General features: G+C 43.4%; 1 protein-coding gene across 3 annotated transcripts in view; it reads right to left on the reverse strand.

The window, feature by feature from the left end:
• Positions 1-19577, reverse strand: part of LOC137380572 (1-phosphatidylinositol 4,5-bisphosphate phosphodiesterase epsilon-1-like) — a 462747-nt gene that overhangs the window by 142487 nt on the left and 300683 nt on the right. For all 3 annotated transcript variants that reach the window (XM_068052603.1, XM_068052604.1, XM_068052605.1), the window contains exon 4: positions 10317-10633. In XM_068052603.1, the coding sequence (XP_067908704.1) occupies positions 10317-10633 (317 nt within the window). The remainder of the gene's footprint in view (positions 1-10316; positions 10634-19577) is intronic.

A 19577-nucleotide genomic window follows, 5' to 3' on the forward strand; every position in this document is an offset into this window, starting at 1 on the left:
GAGGCTAGCACGCTTATGGGAATACCATCACCTCCAAGTCACATACCATCCTGACATGGACATATATCACCGTTCCTCATTGTCTCTGGGTCACAATTCTGGAATGCCCTATCTATAGAACCAAAGAAAACTTACAGCACGGAAGGAGGCCATTCAGCCCATCATATCTGCGCTGGCTGAAAAATCTAGCCACCCAATCTCCACTGTCTCAAACTAAAATGGTAAGTGGATGTATCATTCTCGGCCAATATTTCATCTGATTCTAATAAGCATTCCCAGAAATTTGCATGCTGTGTGGATTTAATCTGTTGTGAGCTGAATCAATTGGAACAGCAAAACCTTAATGTAAACTGATCCAAAATCCCTCCTGGGTCAAACAGTTAAAAATACCAAAACATGAACATCCCTTGTCACCATTGCATAGTTATACCACTGATTGGCAAAATATTTTACACATTGGAGCGTTGTGGAAGATGGTGAAAAAAAAATCTTGCAGCCTGTCCCCACCACACCACCAATGTGCCTGCTACCATTGTTACAGTGGCGGGTTGCATGGTGTTTCGGCTATCCACTGTTGAGAGGCGGGGTACCTCATTATGCTATTTAAATCAGGCTGCCACAGTTCAGTTGGGAGCCTGATTTAAATTTAACGTTGGCTGGTTTTCTCAAGGCTTGGGAAATCCAACAGCAAAATGGAGCCAGGAATGGTCAAATCAAGCAGGCAGGTGCTTTTTATAGCACTGCTTGAGGGCCAGGAGGGGCAGGATTGCTCCCCCCAGCCCCTCAAACAAAATTTCTGCCATGATTACCCAGCCCCTCACTTCCAAACCTGCGATTGTGAGTCTGACCCCTATTTCGCCACCCTCTTGATTGCCAGTCTGATCCTCCCCCCACCACTATATCCTGAAATTCCTCCTGGTCTCCTCTCCCTCCCAATTGCTGGTCTGAACACCCCACTTTCTTCCCTGTGATCTCTCCTGATATCTTCTTCTGCTTGATTGCCAGAGCAACACCGGCCCCCACCACACTCCTCTGCTCTGTGATCTTTCCCGGTTCCCTTCAGCCTGCTTGATTAACAGTCCAACCTCCAATATTTCCCAGTTGCTGTTTACTATTCACAAGAGGACCTGGCTGCAGCCTTCTATTGCTGGCTTTCTCACCTGGCAGCTGGCAAGTCTGACAAGGTCACCAGCTGACATGCAGGAGATAGAGTAAAAAAGGATAACGCGGTCCTGCTGTTATATTTAGCAGAACCTCCATGTTCCCGATATTTCCAGGTTCCTCCTTAACCCAAGAACATGCTTTCCTCCTCTCTCCCCACCTCCCCACTAATGGGGAGCTGATGGGAACCTTTGCAAGGAGTCAGAGCAGGGGGGATCAAAGACAAGAACAAAAGACACTAAGGGGAATAAGAAAAGTGACCAAGAAAAGAAATCAAGGGCCAGAATCAAACAGGGCAACAGTGAAAAATAGTGGGAAGGGGCCAAGTAATGTTAAAAAGACAAGCCTTAAGGTTTTGTGCCTTAACGCGCGGAGCATTCGCAATAAAGTGGATGAATTTAATCGCGCAAATAGATGTAAACGGGTATGATATAATCAGGATTACGGAGACATGGCTGCAAGGTGACCAGGGATGGGAAATGAACATCCAGGGGTATTCAGTATTTAGGAAGGACAGACAAAAAGCAAAATGCGGTGGAGTTGCATTGCTGGTTAAAGAGGAAATTAACGCAATAGTGAGGAAAGATATTAGCTCTGATGATGTGGAATCTGTATGGGTAGAGCTGAGAAACACTAAGGGGCAAAAAACATTAGTGGGTGTTGTATATAGACCCCCAAACTGTAGTGGTGATGTTGGAAATGGTATTAAACAGGAAATTAGAGATGCATGCGATAAAGGAACATCTGTAATGATGGGTGAATTTAATCTGCATATAGATTGGGCAAATCAAATTAGTCACAATACCGTAGAGGAGGAATTCATGGAGTGTATACAGGATGGTTTTCTGGACCAATATGTTGAGGAACCAACTAGAGAAAAGGCCATCCTAGACTGGGTATTGTGTAATGAGAGAGGAATAATTGACAATTTAGTTGTGCAAGACCCCTTGGTGATGAGCGACCATAATATGATAAAATTCTTCATCAAGATGGAGAGTAGTTGATTCTGAGACCAGGGTCCTTAATCTTAATACAGGAAACTACGAAGGTATGAGGCGTGAGTTGACTATGATGGATTGGGGAACATTACTTAAAGGGATGATGGTGGATAGGCAATGGCAAACATTCAAAGAGCACATGGATGTACTGCAACAATTGTTTATTCCTGTCAGGCGTAAAAGTAAAATGGGAAAGGTAGCCAAACCATGGCTTACAAGGGAAATTAGAGATAGCATTAGATCAAAGGAAGAAGCATATAAATTTGCCAGAAATAACAACAGACCTGAGGATTGGGAGCAGTTTAGAATTCAGCAAAGGAGGACCAAGGGATTGATTAAGAAGGGGAAAATAGAGTACGAGAGCAAGCTTGCAGGGAACATAAAAACTGACTGTAAAAGTTTATAGGTATGTGAAGAGAAAAAGATTAGTGAAGACAAATGTAGGTCCCCTACTGTCAGAAACAGGGGAATTTATTATGGGGAACAAAGAAATGGCTGACCAACTAAATGCATACTTTGGTTCTGTCTTCGCAAAGGAGGGCACAAATATCATACCAGAAATATTGGGGAACACAGGGTTTAGTGAGAGAGAGGAACTGAAGGAAATCAGTATTAGTTGAGAAATGGTGTTGGGGAAATTGATGGGATTAAAGGCTGATAAATCCCCACGGCCTGATGGTCTGCATCCCAGAGTACTTAAGGAAGTGGCCCGAGAAATAGTGGATGCATTGGTGGTCATCTTCCAAGATTCTATAGACACTGGAACAGTTCCTACAGATTGGAGGGTAGCTCATGTAACCCCACTATTTAAAAAGGGAGATAGGGAGAAAGCAGGGAATTATAAAACAGTCAGTACTGGGGAAAATTCTAGAGTCCATTATCAAAGATTTTAAATCAGAGCACTTGGAGAACAGTGGTAAAATCGGGCAGAGTCAGCATGGATTTACGAAAGGGAAATCATGCTTGACAAATCTACTAGAATTCTTCAAGGATGTAACCAGTAGAGTTGATGAGGGGGAGCCAGTGGATGTGGTTTATTTGGACTTTCAGAAGGCTTTCGATAAAGTCCCACATAAGAGATTAGTATGTAAAATTAAATTGCATGGGATTGGGGGTAGTGTATTGCGATGGATAGAAAATTGGTTGGCAGACAGGAAACAAAGAGTAGGAATAAACGGGTCTTTTTCTGAATGGCAGTGGGATACCGCAGGGATCGGTGCTAGGACTCCAGCTATTCACAATATATATTAATGATTTAGATGAGGGAACTAAATGTAATATTTCCAAATTTTCAGATGACACAAAACTGGGTGGGAGTGGTGAGTTGTGAGGAGGATGCAGAGAGGCTTCAGGGTCATTTGGATAAGTTGAGTGAGTGGGCTAATGCATGGTAGATGCAGTATAATGTGGATAAATGTGAGGTTATCCACTTTGTTAGCAAAAACAGGAAGACAGATTATTATCTGAAGGGCTATAAAGTGAGAGAGGGGAATATGCAACGAGACCTGGGTGTTCTCGTACACCAGTTGCTGAAGGTAAGTATGCAGGTCCAACAGGCGGTAAAAAAGGTAAATGGTATGTTGCCCTTCATAGTGAGAGGATTCAAGTACAGGGGCAGGGATATCTTACTGCAATTATACAGGGCCTTGGTGAGGCCACACCTGGAATATTGTGTGCAGTTTTGGTCTCCTTATCTGAGGAAGGATGTTCTTACTATAGAGGGAGTGCAGCGAAGGTTTACCAGACTGATTCCTGGGATGGCGGGACTGACGTATGAGGAGAGATTGAGTCGGTTAGGATTATATCCGCTGGAGTTCAGAAGTGTGAGGGGGGATCTCATAGAAACCTATAAAATTCTAACAGGACTTGACAGGATAGATGCAGGAATGATGTTCCAGATGGTGTGGGAGTCCAGAACTAGGAGTCATAGTCTAAGGATACGGGGTAAACCATTCAGGACTGAGATGAGGAGAAATTACTTTACCCAGAGAGTGGTGAACCTGTGGAACTCGCTACCACAGAAAGCAGTTGAGGCCAAAACATTGTATTTTTTCAAGAAGGAGTTCGATATAGCTCTTGGGTTTAAAGGGATCAAAGTATCTGAGGCGAAAGCGGGAACAGGTTTGATCAGCCATGATCATAATGAATGGCGGAGCAGGCTCGAAGGGCCGAATGGCCTACTCCTGCTCCTAGTTTCTATGTTAATGTCGGGGGTATTATTTCTGAAGTGTTATTATGGCAACACATAGAAACATTAAAAAACATACGCAAATAAGTTTCAAAAGACTATCTAAATGGGCAAAAGAAATCAGATGGGTAGGCAGCTAAAATCAACTAGATGGCTTAGCTGTTAATTTCTTGCCTGAATCCAGTCTTTCTTTTTAACCTGCTCTTCTGAGCAGGCAGCAAAGGCAGCTGCCTGAAGCCAGTGGGGTCTTTATATATTCAGATCAGAGTCTAACAACATTATCAGGCTCCAACTATTATTTTAATTTTGACCTGAGCAGGAAAGTATTTTTTAAACTTTCCTGTGTGGTACCCCACAAGGAACATTTAGGCCCCCCCTGTCCTGGACTGCCAATACTTCCCTGCTGTGAGATACCCCCAACTCCACACTTATTAGAGTGCCAGCTGATGGCTAAGGGCCACCCGTTTTCTCCAGGCTGGCAGCCACTTCCTGCCCATTATTTGCCCATTCTGGGTAGGCAGTCAGCCAGTGACATGTTAACTGAAGTTAGCAGGATCCCTGTCGGAAAACCGTTAGCAGTTAAACTATGTTGAATCTCAACATCAGCAAAATAATATTTGGTTGGGCACGTCATAGCAATGTTAAAATTATTTTCCACCCAATGTCTGGGTGAGATTGGGGTGTTAAAGATGTAGGGCTGGAATTTATGGGCCCCCCTGATGAGGAGTCAGAGGCTGGGGGGCCCATGGAATTGTGATGGGTGGCGGGGGGGGGCGGCGGAGGGCCCGTTGCCGCCCCATCGCCAAGCGATTTTGGCGGGGGCGGGATAGGCCAACGATGGCCTTCTCACTCAGACGCCTATTAATGGCCACTTAAGGGATTTAACCAATGGCAGGAGTGTCTCCTCCACGCGGGGAGGGTATCTTGTAAAAACGAGGTTTTCTCCCTGCGGGCTGGGACAGAGCCCCTACTCCATGGGCAATTTATGGCCTACAGAGGACCCCCACCACAAAACCTCCACCTCTGTGCATCCCCTCCACCTGGACTTCATGCCCAAACCCCCAGACCCCTCGCTGGGGCCTTCTGGACAGGTCCTGGTGACTCCACCTCAGTACCTGAGGTCCGGGGTTCCAGAGCTGGGCCTGAGTCCAAGGCCTCTGCAGTAGTGGCAGTGGCCACCGCTTCTGGTGACGCTGCTGATACTGCTGAGCTGCGGGCCCTGTGATTGGCCGGCAGCTCTTGGAGGTGGGATCCCCGTCTTTAAAGGGATGGAGATCCTGGCACCGGAAACTTCACCTCCGGAACAACAGAAGATTGTGACGGGGTTTGTGGGGAGGGGGTGGGCAACACGAAAAGGCTGAGGTGGGACTACCCCCACCCAGCCCGCCACCCGCACCCCCCACCCCCGCCCGCCGCCTTTTCGGTTCAGCGCGGGAGCCCTGCTGCCTCCACAAGATCCCAGCCCTAATGTGTAATTGCTGGCTCATTTTTGCCGCCTAATAATTTGTTCATATAAGAGGACACTTGCAAACCTTGCATTTGGCTTGGCATGAGTTTTGGTTTGGAGAGCCAGAGAAGGGCTTTAACTGAACAGGCTCTGCTCAACCATGAAACAGTCAGTCTTTTCCACCTCTTCCTTTGAGTGCTGTTTAATGGTAGAGATTAATAAAAAGCTGACAAGGCCTGAAAACTGGCCATGAAGAAAAGCTGCTGAATGGAGAGTACAGTTTATACATTTACTTTCAGTCTGCAATTATCTAGGATAACAGTGGAGACTAAACAGATGTTAACTGTGCATTTCTTCAGAGAACAGAGAGTACTCCTTGACAGCTTCTTGGTGTTGCCGATTAATTAGATTTTTTTTAAGGGCTTTGACTCAATTTTTGACATTGAATAGTATTGTGTTTTGTTTTGTAGCTGCCAGTATGAGGTAATTGTATTTAGGAAATCCAACTCGAGAACAAAACTCATCCAGGTCTGCTTCACTTGAATCATTATTTGCCCCGAAGGGGAGATAGAGTGTTAGATATTAAAGCTTGATTTTATTTACTGGGAGTGGGCGAAGAGAGAAGAGAATAAATCTAGTGCTCCTTAAATAGAGAATGTGTAAGTGGTGGAAGGGAGGGGGAAGAGTCTATGATAAAATTATGCTACATGGACCCCAGATGGTGCAAGCTTGGTGGTTTAACAAGACATTTTCTCACTCCAGACCTTATATTCTTATGTTCAGTGAACAGGTGGTGAAGGGCAGTGTGATAAAAAATTTACAATACAATCAGGTTATGCTTCAATATCTAATATATATATATATTTCCAATTTTGTTGTGTTTTCCCATGAAAGAAGTTAGATCTTATAAAATTCAAAAAAAGAATAGAAACGGAAACTCTGGGCTATTCCTGCCCTTCAGATTAAATTAACCTTCATTATGTTTGTACTTTACTGACTGAAGAAATCACATTGAGTTTGGGTCACAGTGACCCCCAACTGAGTGTAGTCTTCAAGGTTTATAACAAAAGCGACCTAATGTCACACAACAGGAAATTTTAGTCCTCCAGAAAAAGAGGAATTTACTTTCCAAGCTTTGCCAAAGAGCTGACGATCATCCCACATTCAGTTATAGGCATCAAAGATTGACATGGTCACATCTCTACATTTAGGACTCCAAAGCCAAGTTTCAACCAATACAAAACTTGAGCCGGGATTTCACATTGGGCAGACGGGAGCTGGCCACCAACTGAAAAGTTGGTGACAAACCCGCTTCCGCCTTGCCTGGGGATCCGACCCGCATTTTACGGGTCCCCAGGCTTTAATTGTTCCGATGGGGGACTTCCACCCGCTTGAGGGAGAAAGTCCCACCTCATTGAGTTGCCGGCCCATCAGCGGGCTGGCAGCTCTTAGTCCCAACAGCGCCACTGGGACCGGTGGCCACTGCTGGGACTGCAGCCCAGCCGAAGACGTGGAGCCAGGGAGACAGGTAGATTTCGGTTGCCTCACCGGGAGTAATCAGTCGGGCCCCAGCGGGGCAAGGGTGGTCAATTGGGGGGAAGGGGAGAAGTGTTCGGTGCTGGGGGTGGTTGGGGCAGTGGGCACGGCCCTCCATCGTGTACCCTGTGCGTGATAAGCAGGGCCCCCCTCCAAGACGATCAGAAGCTGCCTGCTTTTCCCAGGCTGCTTTTCCCGGCTCTAGGATGGCCTTGATTGGCCTGGGGCAAACGGGTTGCTTTTCGCCCCTCCCACCCTATGTAAAGCAGGGCAGAGGTGGGAGCGGGTTGGGAAAGCCTCCTGGAGCCTCTCGCTCCATTTTACGCCAGCCCCACCACCCCCCGCCACCATCCAGCTCACTGGGGTAGCGTAAAATTATGGCCTTGGTTTCAAAAAATAGGTCGATAACCTCCCAAAAGAATGGTAATGAATAAAAACAAGGAATGACAGGTTTGGGTCGTAGGCCCATTTTACACTCTGTCTGCTTTTACACTTTATTGACTTCAATAAAGAGTAAAATCAATGAGGTCACAAATAGGCATCAAACCAGAATCTGCTCTATTCCATTTTTGCTGGGAGGGGATAGTTAAGTTATAATCAGGGCTTAAGTTTTTATGAAAAAAATAAAGTACAGTAAGATATTACACATACTAATAAATTGAAGTAAAAAGGACTGACAGAATTAGGAGAGAAAACATAACAGTGTGAACAGAATTAGACATTAAAATATTAATAAAGTTGTGATTGAGGAGGTCATATTACAGCAATAAAGCTATGCCTGACATTTGAGTAGCTTTATTACTGTAATATTAGTCTTTTGGTATCATAGCAACTGTACGGAAAACATACAAAACTGACAGGAGACATAGGATTTTTCCTCGGTGGATAGTAGTCTAAGTTAAAACAAATTATTTGACCAATGTGTACCCTGATATATTTCCATTTCAATTCCTCAGGCAATTGTCAGTCACTCATACATGCCTTGCCACTTTAAACAAAAGAGGGTAAGAGATCTGCATTTTGACTCTAAAATGTGTTTGAAATAAGTTACCTCTCAATGTACAAACTGCAAGTAAATGAGAATGTGCAGCACAAGCGTTACTATTATGGTATAAGATAAAATTCAATGTTCAAGGAGAAAATACACAACTTAGGTTGCACTGCCAAGAAAGTGGTAATTAGAAATATATTTTACATTACCAAATGTAACAGGAGTAAACCAAACAGCAGCAAATTTACCATTTCCTCTTGTATGAAGTCCCCCTCTGTTATAAATTCAACCCCAACATCTGTAAGCTGCAAGGTACCATTAATGGACCAGCAAATCTTAACTGTAAAATAGAATCTTAACCAAAATTACTGTCAAGCTTAATGATGACAGAGTACAGTAAAATACGATCTACAATGTTTCAGAACATCCTTGATTAAACACAGAATATAAATGAGAGCTCATCAGTCAGTGATACTTTCATTAAACTTTAACACTTGATCGCCATCGCAACTGCCAATGGGCCACAAGTTGAGCCTTGCTCTTTCCTGCTGGTTACTGCACAAAAAGTCATTGGTAAGCGTCCTATTCAGTGATGGGAATGGAAAGAAGGTCGCCCAAAAGAAAATAGAGATTTGAAAGTCGAGCAAAGAAATGAGAGTGAATGCAGCTAAAATATAGAAAAAATATAACTTGAACTATAGTGAAACAGAAACAGAAACAATCAGGAATGTGAAAGGTAAACAGATAAACTGGAAAAATAAAATGAATGATAAAGGAAAACTTTAGCAAAACTAAGAAAAAGTGAAACAACCAGAAACACCTTTTCTTAGCCTCCTTTATTTTCTCTATATGCCTTTCCTTCTAATTAAACATTCCTTCTGCATTCTTTCTCCTCCATTGTTTTTTGCTTATAAAAATAAATCATTACCTATTTTTATTTTGAGACATTACTTGGAAAACATTTGCATTCAAAGTTGTGGACATTTACCGCTATTCATCACTGTTGACTTAGAAAAGTAGTAAATGAAGTATGTAAGTACATAGTGTTTCACACAGCAGAGTACAGTGGAAAGGTGCCAAATGCATACCTTTATAAAACTGTATTATCATGCCATTCTCTCAATCCCCTGGGCACATCATATCCAAGCAGATGTCACCAGGAACAAAATGCAGCAGCAAGAGTACGGCAAAAAGACAAAGAGGGTGTGAAATTAGTCCTCAAATGTAGCATGAAATGCACAATAGCGAATGAGTAGTCTGTTTTACATCCCACAGGATGTTCTTTTCTAATGAAGGCCAATTTCACATCCTGAGTGTTTTTAAACATGTACTATGTTAGCACTTGTTTCTGTCATCAATAATGCTTTAATGGCCAGTGACCCGCTGGAAGTCCATGTCTGCAGATGTTAGGTGTGGACAGGATTAGCCCTCCCCTCATGCCCAAGAACCTGCTGACACTCGCACGTAAAAAACAGCCACTTTGGCAAGATATGGCAATTGGCCACCACCGACGGAACCATATCCTCGAAAGGAGTCAATGATGTTGAGAACAGGTGAAAGGGGGAGAGAATGCGAAAAGAATTGCTGACAAAAAAGAATGATAAAACCCAGCCATTATTATGTTTTTAGGGTTTTACATTCTATATTTGCTTCATAAATGCAAACAATGTTAGTTTCTTTACTTTCAATGATGTTTAAAGGCTTTTGAGAGAAAATAATTGCCACAAAATGCATCATGCCTAGAATTTCTTGGAAGTCCCGCCACATAGGTTTGCTGGAGGTGTGGTACAAATCCTGTTTACTAGCGTCAATGGAGTTTCCACCACACTCATGACAATGCGAGGAGGTGGAATGGAAGCAGTTGCGAGGAAATTCCAAGCCCATGACTTCAGCTGCTCAAATTCAAAACAACAATAAGTCAAGTTTGATCAGTCAGCTTCAGCCAGATAAACAGAGCTGGACCCATGTTAATGTAGCAACTAAGCATCAACTTACCTCATTAAATCTTGCCACCAGATCTTCAATTGCATTGTGTTCCCCATCTGTGTTGCTGAGAGCAGGTGCTGACGTGGAGGTCTTGAGGGGGGATGACCTGTTGGAGTAACTAGGATTCACCAAATCCCTGGTCAGAAAGCAGAGGTAGTCAAGCGGTAAAACCTTGCGATAGAGTTCCTGCTCTTGCTCGGTCAGAATACTGGCAATCTCTTCAGGGAATTGGATCAGGTGTCGCAGGTCTGCCAACTCCTTGCTGATGCCAGCCACATTGGATGGCAGGGTGCTTGAGCCAGCCATGGTTATGCAGAGTTGGCGCTCTAGAAAATAAAGAAAAATTGCCATGAGCTCTATCATCTGGATATAATGTACAGCATAATAGATGTCTGAAATTGAGTTGGACGCCTTTCAATCTCAATTGTATGATATTAAATATCATCAAATCTCAAGAGAGAGCAACAGCTTATAACATTATGTGTCATTATATCTAACAGTGTGTTATGAAGCAGACTAGAGTGTGAAAACACATACAAACACACACAATATAGTAGTGATATAATTTAACCCCTCTTCCCCTCCATGTACAAAGACCTAACAAACCTTCAAGGTATTTTAAAACAATCCAAATATGGCAATATTTGTAATTTTTGTACCTCCCTACGAACAGTAAAGTTAAACATTTCAAAGTAAAATATCTATGAATGGGTATATTAGCATCATGTTTATGTTACTGGACTAGTAATTCAGAGGCCTGGACTAATGATCCAGAAACATGAGGTCAAATCCCACCACACAGCTGAGGAAATTAAATACAGTTATTTAAATAAGATCTGCAATAAAACGTTAGTATCAGTAATAGTGAAAGTGAAACTGCCAGATTGTCATAAAAACCCATCTGGTTCACTAATATCCTTTAAGGAAGGAAATCTGCTGTCCTTACCCAGTCTGGCCCATGTGCAACTCCAGATCCACATGTGCTTGACTCTTAACTTCCCTCTGAAATGGCCTACAAGGCACTTCAGTTGCATTCAAGTAAGTTGCTCCCACCTTCAAGGGCAATTAGGAAAGGGCAATGAATGCTGGCCTGACCAGTGATTCTTACATGCCATGAATGAACAAAAAAAATTGACAGTAAATTTGTGTAATTTAATTTTTCTGTGCTCCCAATAACCACAAGGAATGAATAAAAAAAGCTGCCTTTTATTTTGAAGTTAGTTACATAAAATAACCTGTTCTGAGATGCCGGATTCTTTTTCGTGAGTTTTGTAATTATTTTTGAGATAATGAAATGGCAGCATGTTTCTAAATTTATTTGACTGGATTTGATCTGTTCCAGTTTCTCAGAAGTTTCTTCATTAAATCAAATTGTACATGCGGCTTGGCATCTAGCATATAGATTAATGCCAATTACAGCTTCATTACTGCAAAGTGGTTAACATCTGAGTTCAGTAAATCATTCAAATCATACAATACAGCATGGAAAGCTCCATAGAACCATCTAGCTTTATAGGTTGCCAAGGATTGAAAGTTTCAGCTACGAGGAAAGATTGGATAGGTGAAGGTTGTTTTCCTGAGAACAGAGGAGGCTGAGGGGTGACTTAATAGAGGTGTACAAAATTATGAGGGGCCTAGATAGAGTAGACAGGAAGGACCTGTTTCCCCCTTTGAAGAGGTCAGTTACCAGGTGACACACATTTAAAGTGATTGGTAGAAGGATTAGCGGGGACATTAGGAAAAACTTTTTCACCTCGAGGGTGGTGGGTGTCTGGAATTCACTGCCAGAAATGATGGTGGAAGCAGAAACCCTCAACTCATTTAAAAGGTACTTGGACATGCACCTGAAGTGCTGTAACCTGCAAGGCTACAGACCAGGTGCTGGAAGGTGGGATTAGATTGGGTGGCTGGTTTTTTCAGCTGGCGCAGACATGACAGGCCGAATGGCCTCCTACTGTGCTGTAATTTTTCTATAGTTCTAGGACTGAAGGAGGCTATTTGGTCCATCATGCCTTTGCTGATTCTATGGTCCACTGTATATTTCACAATGTGGCCATCAGGAGGGTACAGCTCTTGCTGCCAGGGATATGGTGAGCAGCTGAGGAGGAGAAAGAGGAGGAGGAGGAGGAAGAATAGGAGGAAGGGAGGAAGCAATCAACACAATCCCTTTTCAGCTGGACTGTCTGTGATCGCCTCATCTGACTATGGTTCCAGTAAACACAACCCTAAATCCCCATTCTACAACACTCACACACTTAACTATCCCTCTGTTACTGACCATCACAGTGTCCTCTTGACCATAATGCTGAAATAAAAATCACCACAAAACAAACAATCCAACCCAACTATATCAAACAAACCATCCGATATTCCACATAAATGTCAATTAATCATCCGTGTGCATTCCCTTAGTGCCTGTCATGCCTTTACCTGGCCTAGAGTTCCTGCACAGTGCTACCCCAGTGGCTGCAGCATGGCTGGTGGAAGGCTGCTGATTTCACTGGGGGAGACTGAAGGTGGCCTTGAGGGCCCAGCTTCCGACTGCACCACCTCAGCATGGGCAGCAGCATTCTGGGCTGGCTGGCTGGCAGGCAGACAACAGCAAGGGCAGAGGCAAAATGGCACTAGTGGGAGGACACGCTGTCAGCCTGAGAGAGGACAGCAGGTTCGTGTTCCATGCAGGCACTGCCACTCCCTCGGGCTGCCACCTAAGCAATCCTAGTAATCTGTTGGAGGACAGACTGGTGTAGGACCCTGCAAGCCCCTCTGAGCACTGGTATCTGCAGCTATAATGGCAACAAGCTTGGCTTGCATGGCAACAAGTGGAGACTGCAAAACATGAGCCTGAGCTTCTGGTGCAGCACGCAGATGCTGGCTGCTTTCTGCTTGTGCTTCAATGGAAGCTGAGATATCAGCCATTAGACTCTGCAGCATGGTTGGGTTTGCTAGTTGTCTCAAGGAGTTGGCCACCACTTCCATGCTGGATAGAATGGGCTCCAAGGTCTGCGCTAAGCCCTCTGTCAAGTTGGTACTGGACTCTTTGACAGTGACAGCAAGCTTTCTGGCAGGCTTTCAGTGCATACCTGAGCCTTTTACTGTACGCTGCCCCATTAAATTCCTCAGCTGAGCCCGCTACAGCAGAACTTGTCTGCGAACTTGCCCTCCAGTGATCTGGCACCTGTGCTACCCTTTCCCTTTATCCTGGCTGCAGGCCACTCTTGCCTGGTAACTCACTATGTGAAGATCCCGCCTCTATGCTACCTTCTAAAGAACGCGCCGTGCCAGTATCTGAGCTGGTGGCTGCGAGTGTGAGATCAAGTGACGGTGTTTCTTCATCATTAGTCTTCTGCTCTTCTTGAACTTCATGCTCCCACCCCACTGCTTGACCAGGTGGCAATTTATGGTTATCTGAAAGGAGAAAGACACAAGGGTCAGGTTGCGCTGAGGAATTTGGGGGGAAAGCAAGAGGTGCATGCAGCTTGTAAATCAGAGAGACTGTGGGATCGGGGGTGGGGAGGTAAGCAGGATATGAGAAGGAAGATTGGGAGGACCATACCGTCATCTTCTACTGTTTCAGCCCCACGTTGGCCACAATTGTGGCCGCATCAATAATTGCCAGTGCTGTCTCTTCCACGGAAGCGAGGATAAGCAGTCGTGCCTATTCCCCACTAGTTAGGTATTGCTATCTGCGGTTATGCACCACCTTGTCCTGCAAGAGCGAGGGAAGTGGGTCAGTGAGTGTGGCGCAATGTGTTTGGGTGATGTGCTCATTGAATAGCTGGTAGTGTGTGTAATCTGAGAGATGTGGGTGTGAGACTTGCAGTGGTGCTAAGTGTATGAGGGTGCAGTGAGGCTATGAATGTTAGGCATGAATCATGCTTGATAGAGAATGTGGGTCGGTGAGTGAAGTGGGGGTGGTGAATGGAGCAATGTGTGTGAGGCTAATGCTTCATTTTTAAGGATATGGCATTTGATGATGACCGTGACCACTTGTGCGAGGTCATTAAACATCTTCTTGCACAGCATCTAGGTCCTCTGGGCTACACTGCTTACATTGGCAGCAATGGCTACCTTCTCCTACTGCCTTCTTAGTGTCCGTCTGGAGGACCTCGGCCCCCGTGGGAAGGAGACTCCCCTCTTCCTGTCCACCTCCTGCAGCAAGGCCTGCAGTGCTGTGTCAGAGAACCTTGGAGCATGCTTTCTGTTGTACCATATTCATTCTTCTTCCTGCTCAGAATGTCTCCTGCAACCAATTCCAGCACCTGCTGCTACCAGAAGTAGTACAGGCTAGCCTTAAGAGGTGTTAGCCTTGCCAAACTTGGGGCCCTGTTGAGGCGTTAGCCACTCAGAAGCACATTTAACACTAGGCTATGCGCTATCATTTAAAAATTAGCAGGCAGTACAAAGTTTGTGCGTTGCCTGCATCAGAACGAACGGGCATGGGTTAATTGCGCATTGTGATTCCCGTGACCATTTTCGGGCCCTATCCAATTTTTCCCTCTATGTGTTTGAATCCCTAGGTCTTTCTATTCCTCCAGTCCTTCTGTAATATTACATCAGGTTTCTACTCCCATTTCTCATTTTGCCTCCCAAAATGTATTACTGTATGTTTTCTCCAAAGCAAATTGTATCTGTCATCTGGCTATGTCCATTCCACTCCCTTACCTACTTTTATATCACCAGCGAATGTCAACATTGCTGTTCATATGCCTAAATCTAGATAATCTGCACGTCTTGAGAACAATAATGATCCAAGTACTGATCACTGACTCGGAGTACACCATACTCAAACCCTTCTCCAATTTGGAGAACAGCCATTTCTTTTGTTTCCTGTTGGTCGATAATTTTCTATCGAAGTCAGCCTGATTAACAGGCTTGGCTTCCGTTTGGTCAGGGAACACTCTGGAGCGGGCTACAGAAGCCGGTCCACAACAGTGAGGGAGGGCTTCATCCCAGGAAGTCTAATCCTGGACCCCAAGGTGAGATGGGGAGTGGTCTGCTCACATGGAGGTCTGATCCCTGAACTCAGGGTGGGGTTCATTCTGTGACCCCGGGGGTGGCATGGCTGATCTTGGGGGGAGGCCCCCGGGGCTTTGCTATGGGAGGTGCAGCTGATGGTGGCATGCTTGGGGGAGGGGGGGGGGGGTGGAGGTGAGAGGGGAAGCACTCCTGCTCCTCCTGGTTCACCAGAATTCTCCCCGATGGTATCCTCACCTCCCTTCTGCTGCCAGGTTTCCTGAGGCCTGGGAAACCCAGCTGGCCACTGCAAAACCTGCAAAGTAGTTTAAATCCTCATTAAAACATTTAAATTGACAACCCACCTCTGGGGAGCAGGCTGGCAGCTCAGCCTTTTCCCCACCTCCATAAACCTGGAAGTGGGCGGGTTGGGATCGGGGTTCAGATTTTTCAAATTTTAATGTCCGACCCAAACCCAGTCCACATGTTTTAGTGTGCTAAACTTCTCCCTATAAAGAAAGCTGTGATTAAGTAGAAAAGTTTACTTTAGGTTCTTTTGTCAGTTTGACAAAAATCTCAACATTCTTCAAATGTAAAGAATGTGAAAAACCAGACCCAAAGCTTTCTTTCCTTATAGTGGAGTGCATATATTGTGTTCACCATCAATTGAAAACTCCACTTTAGAGGGTAGGCCTCCTCATTCTGTTCAGTCCGGAGGGCTAACTACTGTTCAACAGCAGTGTGGCAACAGTCCCCCAGTCTGCTGGCCCGTCATCCAGACCAAACTGATAGAAAGGTCAGTTCAATAGCAGAGAGTTTGTTTGTGAAAACACTGATAGTCTACTTTGTCACAAAGCAAACCTGGTATTTATTGGCGAGAGTGCACTGTGGCATGAATACTGAAATGCAAAGCTGCATTCATGCATAAGGATAATATAGATAGAACAGAAAGGATAGACCAGACATAAAAATGAAAATAATTATGCAGTAAAATGTTGTTCAGAGATGAAAGCTGATTTTATGAGAAAAACAATTATTTTAGGAATTGAAGTGCTTTAAATGAGATCAAGGTAATAAATGTATGTGAAGTACAGAGTGGAATCCTGAGTAATCAGTACTTGAATCGCCATTCTGCTTCCAATTTATATCAATTGAATTGAACTCAATTTACTGCAAACTGGTCAAGTTCACAGATGATAAAAATGGTGGAATGGGTTGGGAGGTGTGCATGGTTGTTCTTGAGGGATTTGAATCAGGGAGCAGCCAGGAATCTTTTATCAGGTGTCAGATAAAATCTGCAAATGGTGGAGACTAATGGCACATGAAGTGAATGCAGTAGAAATGAATGCACATTGGAATAAAAAAGAACACTCTACATACCCCAGGAATGGTGTAGAATTGGCCAACAATGAGGCTGGGATCCAGGAACACTAATGGATTCAACACTTCAACAGCCTGAGTTTTTGTTTCCACCCGTTAAATTGAACAAGTGCAAATCACAGGCTGCCAAGTACAACCTCACGTCTAGTTAGAGTCAGGTCAGCTATCAAAACCTGCTACAGCAATGAGAGCAAATAGTTCTACCTCTGATTGGTGAATATAGAATGCTAGGCAGCAGTCACGTAACCTGGCCACCTCTAGAGAGTGCCAACAGCTTCAGGTGGATGAGCACCTGGTGGAGGGGACTGGGACCCTTGATAAAGGAAATGCCATCAAAAGGTGGATGGTCTAATCCTTGAATTAGCAATGGAGTCCGCAGCATGAAAGCCGCCATGCAGAACGAGTCAATGAAAGAGCAAAATGCTCAGACGATAGTTGGCCAACGGTGATGATGACACATCGAGTCACTGTGGTGCAGCCATCAATAAAGCAAATAGAACATTAAATTATAATATCAAATCAGTAGACCATAGATCAGGAGACACTTGGCTGAAGCTGTATAGTGCTCTAATTAGAACACATCTCATCCTGTGTCCCATTTTGGTCTTGAAGACACAGGAAAAACATTCAAGTTGTACAGTAATGCAGAGAAGAGCCAAGAAATGGATCGTCAGCATTATAGGGTTGAGGGTAGGTTGGAAAAACTAGAATCATTAGTCTTGAAAGAAGGCATCTGTGAGGGAGCTTACAGAAATATATAAGTTTCCTTATAAGGAAACTAAGGGATATGGGAATATGGCAGGAGAGTGAAATTAAGGTAGAAGAGCAGTCATGATCTTGTTGAATGGCGGAGCAGGCTTGAGGGGGCTGTACGGCCTAGTCCTGCTCCCATTCTTACTTTCTAGTATTAAGTGATTCAGAATAGTTAATGTAAAATAAGACTGAAGCTCAAAAAAATTTCTTCACAGAAATAAACAGAAACATCTCCAGAAAGAGCAGTGGAAGCAAAAATTTTGAAAAGCCACTTCAATGGTGTGATGGGGTGAGCTCCAGGTTTTTCTTTTTGAAAGGATGATTTAAAATGAGCTACACAGTCTTCCTTATCATGTGAATCTTAAGCTGTTTTTAACAGCATTGTTGCCTCTCAAAGTGGCTCATGATTTTTCAGGATTTGAAAACAAACAGAGCCATATCACCTCACATCTGACTGGCTCAACAAGGAAACAACAACAACTCTGGCCATGTAATACAGTCTGCACGCTAGACCATTCCACTCCAGCTGATGAAACAAGCTACGTGGTGACTAATGAATCATTGCAGTTCCAACAACTGCACATTTCCTGTCTTTCAAACTTGGTATAGTCTTTTAAAACACCAATGAGACAATTTAATGTCACTCAACTAAAAATATGAACTTGAATTGGCATTTATTCACCATACCGTAAATGCTGCAAAACATATTGTAGAAAATATTGTCAAAGAGTTGCAGCATACAACAGCATTCAGAGTGTATGCTTTCAAAGAGCAGCAGCAAATTCCCACTAACTCCTACATGCTTGTTCAGCATAAATAGAGAATACTACAGCACAGAACTAATATATTTATATAATAAAAGCAAAATAATGCAGATGCTGGAAATCTGAAATAAGAACAAGAAATGGTGGAAATACTCAGCAGTTCTGGCAGCATCTGTGGAGAGAGAAGCAGAGTTAACATTTCAGGTCAGTGACCTTTCATCAGAATTGGCAAAGGTTAGAAATGTAATAGGTTTTAAGCAAATAAAGCGGGGGTGGGGCAAGAGATAACAAAAGGGAAGGTGTTGATAGGACAGGGTCATAGACAATAACTGATCAGAAGGTCATGGAGCAAAGGCAAAGGAGCTTGTCCTATCAACACCTTCCCGTTTGCTATCTCTTGCCTTTATTTGCTTAAAACCTATTACATTTCTAGCCTTTGCCAGTTTTGATGAAAGGTCACTGACCTGAAATTTTAACTCTGCTTTCTCTCTCCACAGATGCTGCCAGACATGTTGAATATTTCCAGCATTTCTTGTTACTAATATATTTATCTACAATATAAAAATATTGATTTGTGCAATTCTGATGTGCTGTGACAGGACAATAGCTCAAATGCCCTTATATTGGTTCGTGAACAATGAGGTGTTAAATTCTCCTATATAGATGAAATTTGAACAGATTAACATTTACATATGCAAAAGAAGAGGATATTAATCTGCTTCTGCAGACTGCATTGTGTATATAAGAACCCTTATTTACTTTGTGCACACAACTACTAAATAATGGCTCTTGTTATACACTTTGAAGAAGTTAGAAGAATGCCATAGAAATAAAGGGGAATTATTGGATTTTAGTTTTTAAGAACTTAACATTACGGATACATTTAACAGCAAACCCGTTACATTTAATAGAAGATAGTGGTAATTTTCTTTTACTTGATGTTTATCATAAAAAGTAAAAAAAACTTAAGTGCACAAACACTAGCTTTGAAATGCAGAGATCTAAGCTATTTTTGAGAATACCATCAAAATAAGTAAGCAACCTCACAAAACAAAATAAAATGGTCCATTTGTTAAAACAAGCAGAGAGGTTGGAATAGTGAATAGGGATGTAAGTACAAAACCAACTCCAACGCAGACTAATACATTGCTGCTAAGACAGTTAAGTAGACACATCTGACTGTATTGCACAGTGAATGTTGTTTCTGGAGCTATTGATACTATGATATAATTACCTTGAAATGCATGTCAGATTAAATCTGCTGAACAGGAAAAGGGATAAACATTGTGTTGTAATTTAATTGCACACAGAATAATCCTCTCCAAACCGGTTTCCACCCAGATCTGTTTGAGTCCCAGAGCTGTCTGATACTTTAATCAACCTGCGTAAACACATATTTAAAAGCCATATATCCTGT

The sequence above is a fragment of the Heterodontus francisci genome, chromosome 20 (assembly GCF_036365525.1).
Source record: "Heterodontus francisci isolate sHetFra1 chromosome 20, sHetFra1.hap1, whole genome shotgun sequence".
Taxonomy (NCBI): domain Eukaryota; kingdom Metazoa; phylum Chordata; class Chondrichthyes; order Heterodontiformes; family Heterodontidae; genus Heterodontus; species Heterodontus francisci.